A 24,850-nucleotide genomic window follows, 5' to 3' on the forward strand; every position below is an offset into this window, starting at 1 on the left:
GTTACAGTGTAGCATGACCACACAATTGTCATTCAAAATGTGACCACGCTGAAAGCTGAAAAATGGCCTGTATTGAAGTAGTTAACGGGGTTACAGACAGCAATAGAAACTGTGTTCTATTTCCTCTGCACACTAAAAAAAAGTTTTGCCTTTAGTTTTACTTTTACCAACGTAAAAAATTGGCCGAAATTTCAGGATTTCCGAATTTTTCAATTTCTGAATTCCGAATTTTGGAATTTCTGAAAATTCGAAATTTCAGAAATTCTGAATTTCGGAAATTCTGAATTTGAAATTTCGGAATTTTGGAAATTTTAAACTTTCGAAAATTCGGAAATATGAAAATTTCGGAAAACTCGAAAATTCTAATTCGGAAATTCGAAATTTCGGAAGTTTGGAAATTCGGAAATTCGAAATTTCAGAAATTCTAAATTCGGAAATTGGAAAATAAATAACAATAATAATAATAAAACCTTTGTATTATTATTATTTATTATTAATTTGTTCCATTCCATTTGTTTAGATGCGGCATTCATTATTTTGGATAATTCGTAACTTCAGATAAATTTGTATTCGTTACGTTCACAAAAAGCCAAATTTGAAAGGAAATTCCAATACCTATAATTTAAGTTAGTTTAAGTTAGTTATAATATAAGTTAGTTATTATTAGTTAGTTATTATTTTGAATTTTACTGATTTTCTATCTTTTTTTCAGATTTTCAAATTTTTGAATTTGGAAATCGGAATTCGAAAATTCTGAAATTCGGAATTCGAAAATTCTGAAATTCAGAATTTGGAAATTCGGAAATTGGGAATTAGAAAATTCGGAAATTCGAAATTCGAAAATTTGGAAATTCGGAAAGTCGAAAATTTAAAAATTTGGAAATTTGAAAATTCAGACATTTGTAAATTTGAAAATTTGTAAATTTGAAAATTCGTAAATTTGAAAATTTTAATTTTCTGATTTCCAAATTCTGAATGTTCGAATTTTCCGATTTCTGAATTTCGAATTTGTGAATTTGTGAATTCTTGAATTTCCGAATTGCCGAATTTCGAATTTCCGAAAAAAGCAAAAAAAACGAATGAATTTGTCAGTGCACATGTCTAGAGACAGATCGTGTGTTCCTAGTATATAGGAACACAGATCGGTCTCCTCTCCTAGTCAGTCCCATCCCCTCCCACAGTTAGAATCACTCCCTAGGTAACACATTTAACCCCTTGATCGCCCCCAAATGTTAACCCCTTCCCTGCCAATGATATTTATACAGTAATCAGTGCATTTTTATATCACTGATCGCTGTATAAATGTCAATGGTCCCAAAATAGTGTCAAAAGTGTCCGATCTGTCTGCCGCAATGTCACAGTCATGATAAAAATTGTAGATTGCTGCCATTACTAGTAAAAAAATAATAATAATAAAAATGCCATAAATCAATAACCTATTTTGTAGGCGCTATAACTTTTGCGCAAACCAATCAATAAACACTTATTGCAATTTTTTTTTACCAAAAAAATGTAGAATACATATCGGCCTAAACTGAGGGGAAAAAAAATGTGTTTTTTTAAATTGGGATATTTATTATAGCAAAAAGTCAAAAAAAATTGTGTTTTTTTTTTTTCAAAATTGTTGCTTTTTATTGTTTATACCGCAAAAAAAAAAACGCAGAGGTGATCAAATACCACCAAAAAAAAGATCTATTTGTGGGGGAAAAAAAATGATAAAAGTTTCATTTGGGTACAGTGTTGTATGACCGCGCAATTGTCATTCAAAATGTTACAGAGCTGCAAGCTGAAAATTGGCCTGGGCAGGAAGGGGGGTGGAAATGCCCGGTATTGAAGTGGCTAAACACAAACATAGGCAAGGATTAAAAGGATAAAGAAGCTGCATGCTCAGTGAATAAATCAGCTGTTGGAAGTACTTAAAATGAGACACTACTATCACTTTAAAGTAACTCTCTGACTGTTTAATACAACTATAAAGACGCACAGCCTGCAAAGAAAAGTATTAATGCCTACCCCTCCCACCATCTGCACCACCTTGAAGTAATCATCTAGCCGAAGCATCTTTAGTATCTGGCAATCTTATGCATGTGTTAGGTCCCCAGGACAGGAATAGAGGCAAAATCTTCCAATGGGGACACTAGTTCTGAGGCCCCTGATGACAATCAGGGATCACCTCACGTTGGGGGGGATTTTCTTTAACTTCATGTTTTGGTTATGGGACAGGAAGTGAAGGGAAATCTCTCCAATGGGACACAGGGGGCAAAACAAAAAAACTGTTGATATAACCCTCCCTTACTCTATTCAATATGAAAAAAAGGTTTTGTCTTTAGTTCTACTTTATTCAGCTCCTTTCCATAAAAGATTAAAATGGTATAAATCCTGTATATCCTTAGAGTGCAAACTTTTATTCTTTTGTTGAAGTACCACATACAGTATATGTATAGAGTATACGATCAATAAAGTTGGATTTGATTTTAACCGCACAAGACAGTGGTTCGGCATTTTTCTACTATCCATTGGGCTTTCTTTACAAGATATGAAAATAGATTGCCTAGAAATTTCTGTTGTTCATAACATTTACACTATTGACAATTTAGTCAGACGCCAGTTATTCTATTGTGAGAGAATAATGCCGCACCCAGCGGAAACCAGCAGGAAACATGCAAACTCCATGCAGGCGGTGTGCCTAGCAGGACTCAAACCTCAGACCCCAGTGCTGCAATGGAGGCAACATACTGGCTGATAGGCTAATTACCTAGCCAGCATGCTGTTAGATTAGTCCACATACAGTGAGGGGGAAAAGTATTTGATCCCCTGCTGATTTTGTATGTTTGCCCACTGATAAAGAAATGATCAGTCTATAATTTTAATGGTAGGTTTATTCTACCAGTGAGAGACAGAATAACAACAAAAATATCCAGAAAAATGCATTTCAAAAAGTTATAAATTTGATTTGCGCTTTAATGAGTGAAATAAGTATTTGACCCCTTCACAAAACATGACTTAGTACTTGGTGGCAAAACCCTTGTTGGCAATCACAGAGGTCATACGTTTCTTGTATTTGGCCACCAGGTTTGCACACATCTCAGAAGGGATTTTGTCCCACTGCTCTTTGCAGATCCTCCCCAAGTCATTAAGGTTTCAAGGCTGATGTTTGTTAACTCGAACTTTTAGCTCCCTCCACATATTTTCTATGGGATTAAGTTCTGGAGACTGGTTAGGCCACTCCAGTGCCTTAATGTGCTTCTTCTTAAACCACTCCTTTGTTGCCTTGGCCGTGTGTTTTGGGTCATTGTCATGCTGGAATACCCATCCACCACCCATTTTCAATGCCCTGGCTAAGGGAAGGATGTTCTCACCCAAGATTTGACGGTACATGGCCCCATCCATCATCCCTTTGATGCGGTGAAGTTGTGCTGTCCCCTCAGCAGAAAAACACCCCCAAAGCATAATGTTTTTACCTCCATGTTTGATGGTGGGGATGGTGTTCTTGGGGTCATAGGCAGCATTTCCTTGAGTTGATGCCAAAGAGCTCGATTTTGGTCTCATCTAACCACAACTCTTTAACCCAGTTCTCCTCTGAATCATTCAGATGTTTGGTAGAAAACTTCAGACAGGCCTGTTCATGTGCTTTCTTGAGCAGGGGGACCTTGCGGGCATTGCAGGATTTCAGTCCTTCATGGCAAAGTGTGTTACCAATTGTTTTCTTGGTGATTATGGTCTCAGCTGCCTTGAGATCATTGACAAGATTCTCCCGTGTAGTTCTGGGCTGATTCCTCACCGTTCTCATGATCATTTAAACTCCACGAGGTGAGATCTTGCATGGAGCCCCAGACTGAGGGAGATTGACCGTTATTTTGTGTTTCTTCCATTTGCAAATAAACGCACCAACTGTTGTCACCCTCTCATCAAGCTGTTTAGCGATGGTGTTGTAGCCCATTCCAACTTTGTGTAGATCTACAATCTTGTCCCTGACATCCTTGGACAGCTCTTTGGTCTTGGCCATGGTGGAGAGATTGGAATCTGATTGATTGCTTTCATGGACAGGTGTCTTTTATACAGGTAACAAGCTGAGATTAGGAGCACTCCCTTTAAGAGAGTGCTCCTAATCTCAGCTTGTTACCTGTCTAGAAGACACCTGGGAGCCAGAAATCTTGCTGATTTATAACCTTTTTGAAATGCGTTTTTCTGGATATTTTTGTTGTTATTCTGTCTCTCACTGGTAAAATAAACCTACCATTAAAATTATAGACTGATCATTTCTTTATCAGTGGGCAAACATACAAATTCAGCAGGGGATCAAATACTTTTTTCCCTCACGGTAGCGTGAATCATTCACTGGCTTAGTACATTATTCTGAAACTCTGAGGACTGGCTCACACCACAAAAACGTACTCTAGATGCGCCCCAGATGCGTATCTGCATGTTCATTTTTAATGCGTTTTAGGTGCGTTCCAGTGTGGTTTTGATGCCTTTCCAGATGCATTGCAGATGCTTTTTTTCTTTTTTTTTTTTTTTTTTAAACTATACCGGGGTCCAGTCCTTTTTTTGATGTGTTTTTGATGTGTTCCAGTGCGTTTTTGATGCATTTTACCATGTTCCAGCACAGTCCTGTGCAGAAAAAATGCAACATGTTCTAATGGTGTAAACGATGCCATTGGAAACCATATAACCTACTTTCCATGCGTTTTTGATGCAGAAAAAAAAATGCACTGGACTGCATGTGATGTGAACTGGCCCTGAAGGTAGGGGGGTGGGGGGCATGGTTGCTTCATGTACAAACCCAGTTCTGAAAAAGTTGTGTGCACAATCTACATTTAAATAGGTTGCAATGATCCAAAAATCTCATAAACCCATATTTTATAAACAATAGAAAATAGAAAACATATCAATTGTTTAAACTAAGGAAATGAAATATTTTAGAGAAAAAAAAGGTAATTTTGAAATCAATGGCAGCAACACGTTTTAAAAAAGTTGGGGCAGGGCCATGTTTTTAGCACGGTGCAGCATCCCCTATTTTAACAACACTCTGTAAATGTCTGGGAACTAAGTTGACCAGTTGCTTGAGTTTTGGGAGAGGAATGTTGTCCCATTCTTGCCTGATATGGGATTCTAACTGGATCTTCTTTGTCAATTTATGTTTCTATTTCTACTGTATTTTCTATTGTAAATAAAATATGGGTTTATGACATTTGCAAAACATTGCATTCTGTGTTTGTGTAGATTTTACACCGCATCCCAACTTTTTTGGAATTGGGGTTGTATGAATATCTCATAGTATATTCCCTAACAATACATATCTGTTAGCTGCATTCTCTACTGTATTGATCACAGAATGAACCTATCTCCGCCACCTTGACCGCTGCCCCGTGTGATCCCATACTGCTCATTAACTTGATAGATGATCCTTGATAATTATAGGCTGTACATGTATGCTGTGTTCCAATCAGCCACTTCCAGTTAACAGATGTATCTGTGTTCAGCAGGGTAATCAGACCTCCGCCAGGCATTTAGCTGCCAAATGGGGTGAGAATTGTGCTGACAGGTGTTGCCGTTGGTTGTTTGGCAGCAGCGAGGAAATCATTTTTTATCGTGTTTTCCTTCCCATGAATTGGTCAGCGTACAGCTCTTCAAAACATTGCATTAACTGTGTCTGGGACTATAGATCAGAATAACGATAAATAAAGATACATTTTAGGCTAAAGACAGATAAATGACAGAGTATGTTCAAGGCATATGTGGACCTAGCGATGTCAGACAGCCAATTACATCTCCGTCTACATTCACTTTTTGGTTCCAAATGTGTTAAATGTGATAAATAATATTTTTTTCCCTAAGAGATGATGCCAACGGTATTTAAGTATGGAGACGGTGAAAACAGAGGTGTGAGTGAATAGGGATTGTAGCAGTCTTGGCATGCATGACCACTTGCCGACTGCCTAACTGGGAATGTACGTCATGATTTTGACGTTAAATACAGGGGTTATGGCAGCAGCTTGCAGCTTTCCGAGCCTACCAGAGCCGTTGGTAAGCCCGGTAACTGCTCCGATGCAGCCAATGGCTAGGCAGGAAGTCGAGTGAGGGCAAGATAGCCCCCACTCGGCTCTATGCCCTTGGAGGACCAGAGCAACTGTTAAAATACCGTTATCTCTGTATTATTACCAACATTCTGTAAATTATATTGATGAGGAAAGTTCCAAGAAAGTCCGTTCAGTTCTTGTGTAAAAACTCAAAAAATTGATTTAATAATGAAACAGCAAAATATTACAAGAACAATATCAAAATGTAAAAATAACATCAATAATGTATTATACTCTTAATATGAAGATTGAATCAGATGTGTGTCTTTGTGTGTGTGTGTGAAGCTTCCTCGTCGTGTGTCTGAAGCAAATCTGCCCAACTGTGCTTCTGTTCCTAGCTTTTACTCCTAAAATATGACCCCTCTTTCCTAAAAAGGCTGGTTTAAGATTCTCATTTGTCTTGCAGTTCTACAGAAAACCATGGGCTTTAACCCCCTCAGGTAATGGTGGGATTTGCTCAGTCTCTATGCATTGGCTTTCCTGAGGAGTGGGCAAGAACAATGTGTGAAACCATTTAACGTATACAATATTAGTTTTCTTTAACATAAGATCAAATACTACATATACATATATTATATTCATTGAAGACAAAATGTTCTTATTAATATCCTAATCAAGAAATATTGTAGTATAGAGAACTTATAATCTTAACTAAAACATAAACTTTTACATCTTAAGAAACGTGAAACCTTTCTTCTCATGTGCTGAGGGGGAAGGTGAGGGAAACCAACTCAAGATTCCTAATTACTAACACGTTTGGTTCTCCATAGAAATGCTTATGAAGCTTATAACAATATATATACCTTTACAAGTATAAGAGTCTATATAATTTCTCTTTATCCATACCTAGAAGATATAAATATATATATATATATATATATATATATATATATATATATATATATATATATATATATACAACTCAATTATTCTATAAAGATCTAATCCATTCATTCATTTGTTAATTGATAAATATTAGATATTAGATTAAAGAAACTTTCTAACAGCGACCTCCAACCTCACTTCCGGTTCTCGGGTAGATAGACAGGATTTTTTTTTTCTTAAAGTCAAAATTCAATTTTTCTTTTTTTTTAAAAGGTAAATTTGTCTTTTTGACCCCAGATCTCTCAATAAAGAGAACCTGTTATGCTTATTTATATTACAAGGGATGTTTACATTCCTTGTAGTAGGAATAAAAATGATCAAAATAAAAATAAATGAAGGGACAGTGTTAAAAAAAAAAAAGTAAAAAAAATAAAATTAAAACGCCCCATCTCTTCATGCTCGTGTGCAGAAGTGAATGCATACTAGCGCCTGCATATGTAAACAGTATTCAAACCACACATGTTATCTATTTACTCGGCGTAACAACATATTTCACATTATACAAAAATTTTGTTTTGTTTCTTTTATTCATTAAAGTGTATTTTTTCCAATATAATTGCATTTGAAAGATCACGGTGCAAACAAAATGTGACGTAAAATATTGCAATGTCTGCCATTTATTCTCTAGGGTCTCTGCTAAAAAGAAATAGAATGTTTGGGAGTTCCAAGTAATTTTCTATAGATTAAACAACAAATGTCAGAAAAAGACCTGGTCTTAAAGTGGTTGTAAAGGCTCGTTTAAAAAGAAAAAAAAATAACAAACATGTTATACTTACCTCCTCTGTGCGGTGGTTTTGCACAGAGCAGCCTGGATCCTTCTCTTCTCGGGTCCCTCTTTGCTGCTCCTGGCCCCTCTATTGAGTGCCACCACAGTCAGCAGCTTCCAATGGGGGCACTGGAGCCGAGTCACAGCTCCGTGTATCCAGGCAGACACGGAGCCCCTCCCTGGCCCCGCCCCCTCGCTCCCCTGATTGGCTGACTGACTTTGATTGAAAGTCGTGGGAGCCAATGGCACTGCTGCTGTGTCACTCTCAGCCAATCAGGAGGAGTGTCCTGGACAGCTTAGACATTCGTGGACATCGCTGGATAGAGATGGGGCTCAGGTAAGTAATTGGGGCTGCTACACACAGAAGGTTTTTTACCCTAATGCATAGAATGCATTAAGGTAAAAAACCTTCTGCCTTTACAACTCCTTTAAGCTGGCTATACACTAGTAGAGTTTTGAATACATTTTTGTACGAACATTTGCATGGAAATTTTCATTAGACCTGATGACTTAATGAATATGTCATTCAAAGTACTCTAAAATTTTGTTTACTTTACTTTGTATGCTTGGCTATGTTCTGGTGCTCATATAAACATAAGTATAGTTGTAGCGCAACCCCTGAGCCTGGGTTGACACTATAGTGATGCAGGAACCAGAGCGATTCCAGTGCAGGTTCTTGCATCTCATCTCTGCCGCAGGCAGTTCACACTGCCCTCTGCAAACTGCTGCAGGTGTCAATACAATGTTAATGACACCCCCAGATTGGTTCACAGATCGCAGTACGAACTGTGGATTCGGGCATGAATTGGATTGCATGGGTGAGAACACACATGCGATCTGATTCCAGTGCGGGGGAAAAAAAAAGTCCCTGCACCATTTTTGTGCGAATTTTGTGCACAGACATCACATATTATCGGCACCGCAGTGCGGGTGTGAATTACATTCGATGTCTGTGTTCGCTACATTGTGAACCCGGGCTGAAAGAGCAGCTTGGTAGATTGGGTTGTCTGTTCTTTGTCTTGACTCAGTGAATGACCTCAGCCCCTCTGACACACCAGGTTAAGCAAAGAGCATCTTGCACTATTATTATTAGCACAAGTATAGATACCCTGCACACACTACAGTTTAGTATCAGGAACCAAACACCAGACTGGTTAGGGGTAAAGAAGTGTGTTATATTGTAACAAATGAAAGTAGGTTGCAATATATTTTTATAGGAAGAGGTAGAATGTAATTCGAACACAATTCTCTGATCTAGACAAAAGAGTTATTACGTGATAGTAGTTTACAAAAAGGATCTATACAATTAGATTGATCCAAGCCTGGTGATCTGCAAATCAGCATTATACAGTGGCACAGATAACATTAATGGCAATGATAAATAGTACTGTAATACCTTTATAATACTGTACTATTCTGCTAGAGTGCACTCTAGGGATGACTATGCTAAGACCCAGGTCTACTGCAATGGTACCCCTTACTTTAAGCAGTCAGTGAAGTCCTTGCAGAACAGCTTGTTTAAAGAGACAGTCCTTTGTCCTAGTTCTTCAGCCTACTAGCATTAGGGCCCATTCTTTATGGGGGTGCACATAAGTACAGTTCAAGTAAAGTCTGTTAGTTTAATGTCCAGTCCCTAAGTGCTCACTCTGTACTAGCAATGGCAGGGCAATGGCAGTACTGCTCTTTCACCAATCCCAGCGATATGGCAGCAACAATCCTGTTCAGATGTTCTCTGGATCTGCTTGCAATGACTCCCGTCCTTATCCCTCAGGTATACAGCGCTCCGGCCTCTCTGCAGCAATGGTCTGTGTTCCACCAATAGCTCCGATCCGCTCTTTTCCCAGCTCACAGGACCCCCCATCTCTAGGTCAGGTCGTGGGCATGTGTCAGGGGGGCGCACACTCAGAAAGGCAGGTGTGCTCACTCTGTTCTCCATGCAGCAAAAGAAGAAGTTCTTTGGTCTGCAGCACATGAAATACAGATTTTTCTCCACCCTCACACTGCCTTCTTGTGGATACTGTGGTTGAATGGTCTATAGGATTCCACAGCATGGATCCCATTTAGGACTTCAACTCTTACAGTCCAATGCGGCCAATCTACATGATTATGGAGCTCCATTGGCTTGTCTGCTCCCCCTGCTGGTGGGAGGCAGACGATACTACTAGATTTAACATGCACAGTTCAGTGAAGGCATAGAGAGCGCTGGAGCACAGTGTTCTAACTTGCTCCACCTATCTAGCAGTGGCAGCAGGTGGGTCCTTCTTTGGGGGGGCGGGGGGGCGGCAAACGAACAACAACACCCCCAGCAGCATGGCACAGCAAAGCAAAGCACTTATTCGCTCATGTGGCGTGGCTGTGGTGTCCTCTCCTGGACTGCGGGCAGCGGCCGCGGCGGCTCTGGTGTCTACTCCTCCAGCCTCCTCTGCTGTGTGTCTTCCGCCAAAGCACTAGGCATCTAATAGAATCGCCTGACGATTTGGCCAATCGGGTAACAGCTCTCACAGATCTGCCACCTGATTGGCAGGGATGAACTTTAGTGTGATAATAGCAAAAATTCATTCACTATGGTCACACAACTGGGTGGGCTCTAAACAACTGGGTGGCTTTAAAAAAAACACCCCGCCGCATTGGAATGCATGGTCCGGCGCCACAGATATGTAGATGAGGGGTCTGGATGCATGGATAGGGGAGGCGGCACTCATGCTCCCTCTATGGATGGCCACTGCTCTCTAGCCAAGCACCTGGCTACATAGTGTACAGTCATATACAAAAAATTTAAAATTTTCTATGTTTTTCATGATTATATGCCATACCCGTGTGTACATGAGCTCCGGTATATATGGTGTACGATGCACAGGCTCAAATTCCCAAGAGGTCCAAATGTGTAAAAGGTCTAATAATAGAATAACAGCCGTAATGCTGGGGTGTCTGCTCTTAGACAGCGTATTTAGAGTTTAAAGTGGAGTATAGGTTAGTGTAGTAGAAGTTAAATAAAGTATCCTAAAGGTTCATGCAAGGATAAATCTCATGGTAAATTAGGGAACTCCTTTAGGAAAGGCAAATAAAAAATAAAGAGAAGCATATTAAATACATACATTTATCATAACCCCTTTTTATATAGGCTTCCAGTGGTACATAAATCAGAAATAAAAAGACAGTATCAGCAAGAGGAAAAATGACTGGCAACATGATATCTTTATTCTGTCCCAGGAAGCATAATAAAATAAACCATATTTCTATGTGCTGATCAAATAGGTTTATCCTACGTCATCATTCAAATAAACATATACATGAAAAAGGTCTATCTCTGACACCAGGCCCACAGAGCTCAAATTCTGCATAAAATATTGAAGATACTATCATGATAAATGTATAGAATATTCAGCATTTATACCAGCTGGGATCCCTGCAGACACGATTCATGTAAAATATACGTATCAAATATTCAATAATTAATCTGGGGAGAGAAGAAAAATCTACTTTGAAGTCTACTGACCTCAAATGAGGAAATGTAAAAGATTTAACAGATCAGTCATGATGCTATGTAAACTAAAATTCGCACAGCGCTGTGTAAGGTAGAGAAACATAGAATTTCAAATAAGACATCTGCCAAACGTTTTAGGCTGACTTCACACTTAAAGTCCCCCCGTCAAAAATGGCTGTTAGCGTTTTATGTAGAATATACATGCAAAGTTTCTTTCCCCCCAAAACTTTCCCCCCATGTTGCTAGCAATTTTTTACTTCCTATGCAAGCTACAGAGAGCATTCATTGTGCACACCTGACACACAAAGAATAAACTGGGGTGTTGGGAACAATGTAATTCCTGTGCGCATGCTTTTCATCACCATTGGTTGCCCAATAGCCCATGACGAATGTTGCGGGGAAGATGGCGTAAGCAGATGGAAAGGCAACTGCTTTCTGGACTTATTATGATGACTATGCTAAGACCCACGTCTATCCCTTACATTAAGCAGTGAGCAAAGTCCTTGCAGAGCAGCTTGTCTAAAGAGATAGTCCTTTATCCTAGATCTTGGCTAGCATTGGGGCCCAGTCTTTACAATGATGTACATAGGTGCAGTACCCAGTAAACTTTGCATGCAATGGTAAAGACTGCTAGTCAAATGTCCAGTCTCCAAGTGTTCAGTCTCTACTAGCAACGACAGGTCAATGGCATTACTATCCCCTCACCAATCTATGGCAGCAACGGTTTAGTTGTTCAGATGTTCTCTGGATCTACCTGCAATATCTCCGATTCTCAGCCTACAGGTAAACAGCACTCTGATCTCTCCACAGCAAAGGTCTGTGTCCCACCAATAGCTCAGTTCGCCATCTTTGTGCACTCCAATCTGCTTTCTCTCTGGTCCCCAGCATTTATGAACCCTGGTCTCTAGCTCAGGTCATGTGATTGTGTCAGGTAGGTGCACACCCAGAAAGGCAAGTGTGCTCACTCTGGTCTCTGTGCGGCAAAAGAGGAAGCACCTTGGTCTGAAGCCCAGAAAATACAGCCTTTCCTTTTCTGTCTCCCTGTGGATATTGAACACAGTATTTGATCCCAAAATAAAACCACACACACAGTATACAACCATATATCTGCAAGTTAGATAAATGTGTTAATTTCACTATTTTTACATTTCCAGGGTATCAGCAGCCTCTTCAGTTCATTGAAAGTGGTGAGGCTTTTACGTTTGGGACGTGTGGCACGAAAACTGGATCACTACATCGAGTATGGAGCTGCAGTCTTGGTCCTTCTGGTCTGCGTGTTTGGCTTGGCTGCCCATTGGTTGGCTTGTATCTGGTACAGCATTGGGGATTATGAAGTCATCAACGAAGACACAAACACCATTAGGAATGAGAGCTGGCTGTCTCAATTGGGAATGACCATTGGAGCCCCTTATCGTTTTAATTTATCAGGTTCTGGGAAGTGGGAAGGTGGACCAAGCAAGGATTCTGTCTACATCTCATCATTGTACTTTACAATGACCAGCCTCACTAGTGTTGGCTTTGGAAATATTGCACCTACAACTGATGGAGAAAAGATCTTCGCTGTGGCCATGATGATGATTGGATGTAAGTAAATAATAATATAATTAATGATTGATGTGGATGCTTGAAATGGGGGTGGGCTTATTTAATTCAGTTCTGGAATGTGGCAACTGGTGAGTAGGCTTTGTCAAAAGACATGAACTGATGCTAGTTAGTGATGAAAGAAGATTTGCATATTTTTCCTGATCATGATAAATATATGCAGTTTGTTGTGTAATTAGTCAGCAATATCAGCAATGTCACTGTTCTTTATTGAATGTCTACTAAACTCACTGGTCGCTAGTGAGGCTGCATTCTCAGTAATGTCACCATGATGGAATACTGGTCATTAAACCATTGGTTGACTATGTTTTTGAAGGTGGCACTAGTATCTAGTGAAGGACAGGCTGCGTTCTTAGTAATGTCACTGATGTCTCATGATAGCTTGCCTTCTCAGGGATGTCACTGGTCATTAAACCATTGGTTAACTATGTTCTCAAGGGTGGCACTGGTCTCTGGTGAATGATAGGCTGTATTTTCAGTAATGCCACCTATGTCTCATGATGGGCTGCTGTCCCAGGGATGTCACTGGTCATTAAACCACTGGTTGACTATTTTCTCAAGGGTGGAAATAGTCGCTGCATTCTCAGTGATGTCACTTATGTCTCATGATGGGCTGCCTTCCTAGGTATGTAACTGGTCATTAAACCATTGGCTGACTATGTTCTCAAAGGTGTCACTAGTCTCTAGTGAATGACAGTTTGCATTTTTAGTAAAGTCGCCTATGTGTTCAGATGGGCTGCTGTCCCAGGGATGTCATTTTCTAACCACTATGACTATGTTCTTAAGGATGGCACTGGTCTCTAATGATGTCTCAGTGTCGTCTCAGTGATGTCAGCAGTGTATAGTGAATGTTGGGCTATCTCAGTGATGTTATAAATAATAAATAATACATATGCTGCTTTTGTGTCTAATCCTAGTGATGTCCTTTGTCTCCGTGTGAATGACAGGCTACCTTCTTAGCAATGTTATTAGTGTATAATGAATGATGGAATGAGTTATCAGCGATGTCACAAAGAAAAAGTATGTTGCTTTCTCTGCAATGTCTCTGGCCATTAGAACACTGGTTGACTATATTCTTGGTGATGTCGATGGTCTCTAGTGAATAACTGCATTCTTAGTAATGTCACCTATGTCTCATAATGGACTGCTATCCTAGGGATGTCACTGGTCATTAAACCGTTGGCTGAGTATGTTCTCAGTGAAGGAACTGGGCTCTAGGGAGTGACAGACTGCATTCTCTATGATGTCACCAGTGTATCGTAAAGGTTAGGCTGCATTCTCAGTAATGTTATAAAGAATATATATGCTGCTTTTGTGTCTAGCAAATCTATTAAATTATTTCTGAGTGATGTTCCTGGTCACCCTGTGAATGATAGGCTGCTTTCACAGCAATGTCATTGTTGAATGATGAAATTAGTTCCCAAAGTGATGTCAGAAAGAAAAGCTATTCTGCTTTCTCTGTGATGTCACTGGTCATTAGAACATTGGTTGACTGCATTCTTAGTGATGTGAATGACAGGCAGCATGAGGCTGAGTAATGTCACCTATGTTTCATAATGGGCTTACTTCCCAGGGATGTCACAGGTCTTTAAAACATTATTTGACTAAATTCTGGATGGAGTGAATTTTCAGAGATGTCACTGATCTATATCATATTTGCTAATTTATTAAATGATACATTTGACAATGATAAATTGATGTTGTATGTCATGTGCCAAGTCTGCCATGTCAGTGATGACACTGTTTTCTACTGAATTCATAGGATGAATTCTTAGCGCTTGTTCACATCAGCAATGTTGGGCTATGTTGATCAGTGCAGTCACAAACAAGTCAATTTGTCTATGTGCTACACCTAGGCATTGTCTTGGTGTGTTCCTCAAAAGAGAATAGAACAGCCTTTCTGAGCAGTGCACTGTAACACTACAGCACAGTGGGTTAAATATGGTCCAATTAAAAAAAGCATGAGCACACGAATGAATGCATTATGGTGTGAACAAGTCATTAGTGATACCTAGCGAATGACCAGCTGCCTTTACAGTAATGCCACCAGTGTATAGTAAATGATGGGCTGCTTTCTAAATAATGTCATAAAGATTGTTTTTGCTGCTTTTGTCCCTGGTGAATAGATGGAATGAATTCTCTGTGATTTGCAGTGTTTTCCTGACCATAATGCATACATGCAGTTTTTCATGGTACATGGTTTGTGATGTCAGTAATGCCACTGTCCTCTACTGAATGGATGAGATGACCAGTAATGTCACTGGTCTCCAGTAAATGACAGGCTGCATTCTCAGAGGTGTCACCTGTGCCTTAGAGCATTGGTTGACTACTGATCTGTGCTGAATGAATTTAATTCATTCTTGGTGAATGATGGGTTTCATTCATAGTGATGTCATAAAAAATGGACACACAGCATTCTCAGTGATATCACTGGTCTGAGGTGAAAAGACGTGCTATACTATCAGTAATGACAATGGCATAGATAAGTTGTATTACATGATGTATCATTGGGATTTACTAGTGTCCATAGCTAGTATACTATTTTGCCAGATAAATTATCTACCTAGTTTTTTTTCTTATTGACTGATCAATTCAGATTATCCAGTTAATGTAATTTCTTCATTCTGTGACTGCATAATTTGGACCATGCATTAAGGAACCTGCCAGCCTTTGTAAACTTCTGAAGCCTCCTCCTAAGAGAAACTACCTTGTGATGTCTACTATAAACATTGTTAACCAAAAAAGCCTCTTTTGTACGCACCTAATCACTGCACCTCAAAGTGAGTTGCAGATGGGGAAGCTAATAAGCCTTTCACCTATAGAGCTATCTAAGCCTTTCCCACCTGCTACCCCACTATCCAATGAACTTACATCTAGGTAAGTAGATGGCTGTATCAGGTGAGAAATCTGTGGCCGGCGTGACCATCTGGCCGGCAGAACCGGGTGTCATGCATGGATTGCCGAAGCCGCCGAAGGAGTCGGAGATGACAGCAGTGTCTCCTACAGGCAGAGTGACAAGCCACGGGGGTGTAAGGGGGCATATACAACGCGTTTCAGAGGTCCTGCTTACTTTGTCAGGTATACCCAATGGTGGATTAGAGATGTCTTAAAAACCAGCGGCTGGAAGCCAGTAAAACAAGCGGGAAAATTAATTACATTAATTGATTTTCCCACTTGTTTTACCAGCTTTCAGCCTCTGAAAAGCTGGTAAAATTGTATACGCCCCCTTACACCGCCGTGGCTTGTCAGGTTTTCTTCATGTGAATACAGACCCTAAAGAGCACTGTGGGTAGATCTCTCCCTACAGACCAAAGTACTTTGTGGGTTTTTTTTTTATCTTCTCTTAACATTTCATGTGTATGAACAAGTGAGCGCAGAGAGACTTGCTTTTCTTTTGGTTCCCCACTATCCAATGAGAATGCTGTAATGACCAATAAGGACCCCTTGACCAGATGGAAGGATGGTGAGACTAATATGGACACAATGAGAAACTAAAATGAGCTCAAAGAGGAACCCCTATTACGTATTTCTTTTTACAGGCTTCTCTGCAATATGTCGCAACTACTGTTTCAAGTTAAAAGTGTATCTAAAGTTTGTCTTTTCTTTTAATTAAGGTTTTCTTTTGTCTGTTTCTCCGCTAAAGAGATTCATCCTCTCTGTTTGTCATGGTGACAGTTGTAACTGAGCCTGAAAAATTACAGAAAATCCCAAATTTTGTACAAATCTTGCAGTTGGGACACTTTTTGGGGTAACAACTGTCCAAAAGAAGATTTATTTTATTTTGGGGCGATTTCCTCGCTTCCTGTTGTGAAAACTCCCCTATAAGGCACAAACGGTCTGAAAACCCAAAACTAAAAAAAAGGTTTTGGCTTTAGATATACTTCAAAGCTACTCTTAAAGTCTCAGTCAACCTAGAACGGCACATATCTATTATGGATATGGAGTGGTTTGACCTTCTAATTCATCTTGGGGACTCCAACACAAAAATACACGCGTAGCTCCAATCGACCTTGGTGTTTTATGTCTTCTGTTACATCAGGTTTGTTTACATGTAATCATCTTTTACTGCTTTCTTCAAAGCAGCAGTCTCTTTTTTAAACAAAGGTCCAGTTTGGATCAGGCCTATTTCTGACATTTGTTGTTTACAAGTTAAAATCAGTATTTTTTGCTAGAAATCTACTTAGAACCCCCAAACATTATATATTTTTTTTAAGCAGAGACCCTAGAGAATAAAATGGAGATCGTTGCAAAATTTTATGTCACACCGTATTTGCGCAGCAGTCTTATGAACGCAATTTTTTGAAAAAAAATACACTTTTTTGAATGAAAAAAAAAGAAAACAGTAAATTTATCCTAATTATTTTGTATAATGTGAAAGATGATGTTACGCCAAGTAAATAGATACCTAACTCATGCTTTAAAATTGCGTGCGCTCATGGATTGGCGACAAACCACGGTACTTAAAAATCTCCATAGGCGATGCTTTAAAATAATTTTTTACAGGTTACCTGTTTAGAGTTACAGAAGATGCGTTCGCTTCTGCGCATGAGCTTGGAGGGATGGGACACTTTAAAAAAAATGTTTTTCTTATTTATTTTACTTTTTATTTTTACATTGTCCATTTAATTTTTTTTTATCACTTTTATTCCTATTACAAGGAATGTAATAGAAATAAGCATGACAGGTCCTCTTTATTGCGAGAGCTGGGGTCAAAAACACCTCAGATCTCACATTTACACTTAAAAGAAAAAAAAAAGTCATTTAAAAAAAAAAAAACTCCCTTAAAGCGGAGTTCCACTCCTTTGTAAGTTTGTTAAAAGTCAGCAGCTACAAAAATTGTAGCTGCTGACTTTGAATAAACAGACACTAACCTGTTCCATGGTCCAGCGATGTGGCCGCCCGAAACCTCATTGCAAGTTTGGTCACCCGGCTGTGACAGCTTGCGGCTTCACAGCCGACTGCACATGCGCGAGTCGCGCTGCACTCTTATGCCCCGTACACACGGTCAGATTTTCCGATGGATAATGTGTGATAGGACCTTGTTGTCAGAAATTCCGACCGTGTGTAGGCTCCATCACACATTTTCCATCGGAATTTCCGACACACAAAGTTTGAGAGCTTGCTATAAAATTTTACGACAACAAAATCTGTTGTCGGAAATTCCGATCGTGTGTACACAAAGTGCCACGCATGCTCAGAATAAATTAAGAGACGAAAGCTATTGGCTACTGTCCCGTTTATAGTCCCGATGTACGTGTTTTACGTCACCGCGTTCAGAACAATCCGATTTTCCGACAACTTTGTGTGACCGTGTGTATGCAAGACAAGTTTGATCCAACATCCGTCTGAAAAAATCCATGGATTTTGTTGTCGGAATGTCCGATCAATGTCCAACCATGTGTAGAGGACATTAGGCTACTTTCACACTGAAAGTGCCGGGCGTTAGCCGTAGAGCGCCGCTAATTTTAGTGGTGCTTTACCTTTGTTTTAGCTGTGCTTTTCGGCTGATAGTGGGGTGCTTTTAACCCCCGCTAGCGGCCCCGCACCACCCTAAAGATGCATCTTGCAAGACTTTTCAGAACCTCTCGCAAGCGGTTTTCAGGCGTTAGTTAGAACCTGTTTCTAGTGCTAAAACGCCTGAAAACCGCCTCAGTGTGAAAGTAGCCTTAGTGGCCAGCAATCTTCTGGGACCTATGACGTGTTCCAGAAGATTGCAGAGAGGGAGGGGGAGAGGAGGAGTCGCCTAGGGGGAGAGGAGGAGTCGCCTAGGCGGCGAGGCAATGAGAGCAGGAAGTGGGAGCTGGGTACCTGTCAAAACTAGGTACCCGCTCCCCCCCCCAAAAAAAATTACATGCCAAATGTGGCATGTAAGGGGGCGAGGAGTGCTTAAAGTGGAAGTTCCACTTTTGGGTGGTCCGGTAAGTCCAGAGACGACCGGGAAGCGGTGGGAGGGGGAAGGGTACCTCTCCCGCCGCCTCTAAAAGTGATCCCTTGGCGAATCCGCCATCAGGACCACTTTTATCTGAAAGAGAATCATCGCTGTATAAAACAATACCAGGGTATGGCAGCTAGCTGCTGCCAAAACCACGGTATATATATGTCAAACTAATGACGTATATATACAGTGGTCGGTCCAGAAGTGGTTAAAGCAATGGTCTCTTTTCTAAACAAAGGACCAGTTTGCTGTCCTTCAGTTTTAAGTAGGAGCAGACTAGGGACAGTGGGAGTAGAAAGTGTTCTGGCATCCAGTGGGAGTAAACAATACCTTATCTTTGGTGTCAGTGGGACCTACTAGTGCACCATCATTGATTTTAGTGGAAGGAATTGTGTCCCATCATTGGTGTCAATGGGAGGAATTCTGCCCCATTGTTGGTGTCAGTGGAAGGAATAATGCCCAATCATTGGTGTCAGTGGGAGGAATTCTGCCCCATCATTGGTGTCAGTGGGAGGAATTCTGCCCCATTGTTGGTGTCAGTGGGAGGATTTGTGCCCAATTCATGTCAGTGGAAGAATAGTCCCCCATTGTTGGTATCAGTTATAGGAATAATGCTACATTGTTGGTGTCAGTGGATGGAATAGTGTCCCAAGGGCCAGATAAAGGCAAGGAAAAGACCACAGCTTGGAGACTGCTGCGTTACAGTATAAAATAAAGAAAAAGCCCTAAAAGTTAATTTATAATGGCTGCCATATTTGAGCAGAGAGCAAATAAGAATGCCAAGACCTCACCTACAGAGTGAGAGACATGAGGACCTGTAAGGTGACCTAACTTTCCAGCATCTACAAAAAGTCTGAAATATCAGTTTTGTGGATGACTGACTCTAATCAGCTGCAGTTTATTTAGTTCTCTCAATTACTGATTACATCTATCTGCTTCATGTAGCGGTTATCTGTGTAGTCTGAAGCTGAGTGAATCCTTCCAGCTTATCTACACAAGGGATTCATGTATTGTATCAATAGAAGAGAAGCGTTCTTATACGTTAGTGATCAGTCAGTGGAAGGAGAAGGATGAAACGTACAAAGAATAGAGCTAATTAGCAACTTCATACATTTGATCCTGTTGTATCCATACCGTGACTTTGATGTATTTTTAGTGGCAATCATCTACTCACAATTTGGTTCTTTGAATTTAGATGCTTTAATGTCTCTCTTCTAAACTATTGGTCAAGAAAGTTAGAATATTAGCAGTGATACCTGTATATAGTCATAGGCTTGCAGATTGTTACTGCACCGCTTCCATAATTAAATGTGAAAATAACCCAAGAAAGAACATTGGGACTTTTCAGGTGCTACCAATTGATATATAATGTGTACAACAGAAAATGTTGAAAGAATTGTCCTTTGTATGATACAAAAATTGTAAAAACACATAAAACGCGAGGAAGGGGCTGTATGCTTTCACAAACTGTATAAATTCACATTAAATGCTTTTCAAGATTTCAAAATACCCTTGAAGATCCCACCATCTAGCACAATACTTATATTCCAATGTGCTATCATCTTCTCACTTAAGTAAATGCTGATTATGATGATTGGGCAAGAGTTGCATTCGACATGTTTCGCAGATCAATGGACCTGCTTCATCAGGAAACTGTGGAAAGCATATACACTAATTATCCTAACATTATGACCACTGACAGGTAAAGTGACTCACATTGATTATCTCATGATAGTGGTACCTGAAACTATGATATATTAGGCAGCAATGGACATGTTTTCCATGAAGTTGATGTGCTGAAAGCAGAAAAAAATGGGGAAGCATAAGGATTTCAACGACATTGACAGGGGCTAAATTATAATGGCTAGATGACTGGATTAGAGCATCTCGAAAACTGCAGCTCTTGTGGGATGTTTCCTGTCTACAGTGTTTAGGACCGACCAAAAGTGGTCCAAGGAAGGAAAACCAGCGAACCATCGACAGGGTCATGGGTGTCCAAGGCTTGTGGGAAGTGAAGGCTGCCTGTGTTGTCTGATTCAATATAAGAGCTACTATATAAGAGCTACTGAAAAATTGCTGAAAAATGAAATGCTGTTTCTGATAGAAAGGCGTCAGAAGACACAGAGCCAGTAGTGTATTTAGGTTTTGTGCTGCCCTAGGCCTGACTAAACTCGTAAACCCCCTAATTTAAATATGACCCACCCCTTCCTGTCAAGGCCACACCCCTTGCTGTTTAAGACCTGCCCTGAAATTTTCCAGTGGGGACACTAGTTCTGAGGGCCTGGGGGGGGGGGGGGGGGGGCAATGGATTCCCTTAATTTGCACAGATTTCCTCTCACTTCCTGTTTGGCTATGGGACGGGAAGTGAAGGGAAATCTCTGCAATGGGACAGGGATGGTAAAAAATAAACTGACAGGGGCTGTAACCCTCCCTTACTCTATCCAAGATGAAAAAAAAAGTGTTGCCTATAGTTCTACTTTAAGCACAGATTTCTGATAATTTTATGGAGAGGACTAAGAAGATATAACCATGCCAATGGTACAGCAGAAAACATATAGCACAGTGAGGAAGGTTTGTGGTCCAGGATGATAGGACAGTCAAAATTAGAAGCGCCCCCCCCCCCCCCATCCACAGTTGCGGAATGCCGGCCGCCTGCATACCGGAAGCAGCGCGGCCGCTTTAGACTAATTTGCCTCTCAGCCCAGTCTGCCCCATAAGACTGGGGCTACACTAACAGTGTAGCGCAAGCCGGCGGGGACTATTTCTGTGCTGCCCCCCTGCAAGGTGCTGCCCTAGGCCTGGGTCTTGTCGGCCTAGGCCAGGATACAGCGTTGCACAGAGCATCACAGTTTGTTGCATGTGGAGTTCCGTAGCTGCAGACTGGTGAGGGTGCCCATACTGACCCATGTCCACAGGCAATAATGCCTACAATGGGCAAATTAGCATCAGGACTAGACCACAGAGCAAAGGAAGATGGCCTGGTCTGATAAATGATGTTTTTGTTTAGGTCATGTGGATGGCTGGGTGTGTGTGTGTTGATTACATGGAGAAAAGATGGCACCAGGATGCACTATGGGAAGAAGGCGAGCCAGTGGAGGTAGTGATCTCATACAGATGGCTTGGTGCCAGGTACAACAGCATACCTTCAGAGTTCCAGGGGAGTCCATGCCTCAAAGGGTCAGGCCTGTTTTGGGGCCTACTCAATATTAGGTGAGTGGTCATAATTAAGGATGCACCAGTTTTTTTTTTTTTTTTAATTGTTTATTTATAAGTAGAACCCGGTCCAAATGGACCCACAAGGTACACATCATCACATTTATAACATGTTTAGTACAGAGTGACATAAGAGGATAAGCATTGTGCATTGCGGTAACTTATTTCTAGTAAAACCTTCTAACAATGTTAGTACTAATTTGGTGTGAACCAAAATGCTCAAGAGGGTACACTCCTGTTTTAATCTCTCAATTGGTGAATGGCCGATTAGTGTCCACGGGCCTGATCCCTTTTTTTGTTTTTTTTTATATAGAGAAAAATTTGGAAAAATGTGTAGAAAGAAGCAAGGTGGTAGCAAAGAGAAGGGAGAAAGAGGAGAGAGGGGTAAAAAGGTTAGGGGAAGGGAGGGGATGGGATATGGAGTTTGGTGTTGGGGGGGATGGGAGGGTTTTGAGACCCATAAACATGGGGCGACATTTGTTTTGAGTTTATCAAGGATTTGACCGCACAAACTGGATTACACTGGTGTTCTTAAAGTTTGGCCCGCTGACGAGTATATGAACATAGTCCATAATTGCCAGGTCTTAGAAAATGTTTCTTCTCTGTGTTGTGCCGTCAGGATAAGGTCTTCCATTTTCCTTATTTCTTCCACTCTCTCCAACCACATACTTATGGTCGGGGGTAGCGGAGATCTCCAGCAGAGTGGAATACACGCCTTAGCAGCATCCAGTAGATGGCGTATCACCGACTTCTTGTAAATTTTGTCTGGGGTATCTGTCGCATGTAGTAAAAAGAATGCGGGGTCGTCGGTAATTGTCCTGTCCGTAAAGTTTTGTACTGTTTCTCTCACCACTTTCCAAAAGTGCGCCAACTTGGGGCAAGACCAGAATATATGCAAGAGGGTCCCTTTTTCCTTCTGGCAACGCCAGCATGTATCCGGTATCGCGGGGGAGTATTTGCACCAGTTTTTTAAGATTGAGTACGTGTACCAATAATTTTTCTCAAGTACTTGCCCATACCACTTACTGATACTTATTTTTAGTGTCATGTGACAGTTTTTTTTCACACCATACATGCATGAATACTCATGGGAAAACTGCACAGATTTCACTTGCAGAGACATCAGTTTCACACTGGTGTGAAATTGCAGTGCAAACCGGTTTGAAGGTATTGATTTTAGTATCAAAGCATTTGATTTTAGTATCAAAGCATTTGCATGTGTACAAGTACACATGCAAATGCTTAGTATCAGCAATGATACCAATACCGGTATCTCTGCAACACTAGTCATAATATTATGGCTGAACAGTGTATGTATCTATGAATGAATAAATATGTACCAAGCAAGGTGAGGCAGCCAGTCTCTAATCTCACTTTGGCTGGTATGCATAAACTAATGTATGTGACTCCCTTATCTCACAGGTTCATCCTGGGGCCTGTAGTCCTTCACTAGTTGGGATGGGGACAAGGGGGCGTCACATCCTCAGCTCTGAGGGGCCCATGCTGGGAGCTGTAGTCCTTCACTTTTGAGGGGGTCACATCCCCCAAAAGTAAATGACTACAAGTCCCAGCATGAACTCCTCTTTCTATGGGTCTCTACAGTGCCTGGCTCCCTCATGACACACATGGCTCCAATCCATCCCTGGCTTCCAGCCTCACCTCAGAGTTCCCTTTCCTTTCCCTTCCCTCTGAGCATGCCATGCCACCAAAGAAGATGGAGGAGGTGGGTGGAGATAAAGCACTAGGGGGAGTGGTGAAGAAAGTTAAATCCTCCTCCGCTTTGAATGCTGGGGCCTCGTTCTGCATTAGGGTGGAAATGTGATGTCACTGGTTGCTAGACACCCAGCGCCGCGGCTCTAGCAACCAGTGAGCAGTAGAGCCAGCGGTGGAGGTTGACCAAGCTATGGGTCTCAGTTGGCTGGGATTAATACCGTCAGTTAGTAAAGCGGCACTGTCTGCGGTGGCCTTTTTTGGGACATCAGATCGGCTGCCCAGTCCGCAGTGTCTCTGTAGTCTTCACTAGTGTCCCTTCTGCCTGGGGGGTGGTGCCGCCCTCCTATAAAATGCTGCCCAAGGCAAACGCTTTGCAAATACCACCCCTGCCTCATCACCATAATTCACATTTATTTAAAGGCCAAGTCCAGCTTTCTGACCATGTTTTATGTTGCACCCATGACTTCACATAACAGACACCCATCCTTAAACTGTGCCCCTATTCTACTTATTCTCGCTGTAGAAAACAGTATATTTTTAAACAAGGCTCTGCCCACACAACTGCATTCTTTATTCACAGAGACTCTCCCACCATGGCAGAGAGACCCATAGCTATCAATAGAGCGCAGGTGTGGTGATCTCACTCATAGCCTGTTGATGACTTCTTTCAGGTCCATATTCGAAGGTCCTTACCTTTGATCTTGAAAGATATTGAATGTGCCTTTATACTTTTGTGGAAACATACAGTCCTTTCTTACTGTGTTTTAAAACATTTTGTATTATAACATTCTCTTGTACAGTACATTTATTAATAGGTAGCATAGTCCCAATGTCCTTTCTTGTGTAGTTTTCAACATTGGCAGTAATGTGTGAAAATTGATGGCAAGAATGTTTCATTAGCAACAAAAATAAAATAACATCAAACAGCGAGTCGACTGCTGCAGCCAATTTAGATGTTTTCTTTCCTTGAGTTATATTTTTATATATCAGTCTTAGCATTTCCCCTTCCGCCTAGGGCAGAGCATAAATGTCCTAATCTTAGTAGTCTAATATTAGTACAAAAAAGCTTTGATTTAACGTAAAGCCCAACTGAAGTCTCGCTCCTTTTAATCTTTTTTTTTTTCAGTCCTGTGCTGCCACTTGTTAGTATTTGTGACTGATTTTTTCTCGGA

The 24,850-nt window shown here is 40.8% G+C and overlaps 1 protein-coding gene across 1 annotated transcript in view; it reads left to right on the top strand.

Moving 5' to 3' along the window:
* Positions 1-24,850, top strand: part of KCNH1 (potassium voltage-gated channel subfamily H member 1) — a 535,460-nt gene that overhangs the window by 124,548 nt on the left and 386,062 nt on the right. Inside the window, exon 8 of the mRNA XM_073628425.1 lies at positions 12,370-12,799. Within this exon, the coding sequence (XP_073484526.1) occupies positions 12,370-12,799 (430 nt within the window). The remainder of the gene's footprint in view (positions 1-12,369; positions 12,800-24,850) is intronic.

This window comes from Aquarana catesbeiana, linkage group LG04, assembly GCF_042186555.1.
Source record: "Aquarana catesbeiana isolate 2022-GZ linkage group LG04, ASM4218655v1, whole genome shotgun sequence".
NCBI lineage: Eukaryota > Metazoa > Chordata > Amphibia > Anura > Ranidae > Aquarana > Aquarana catesbeiana.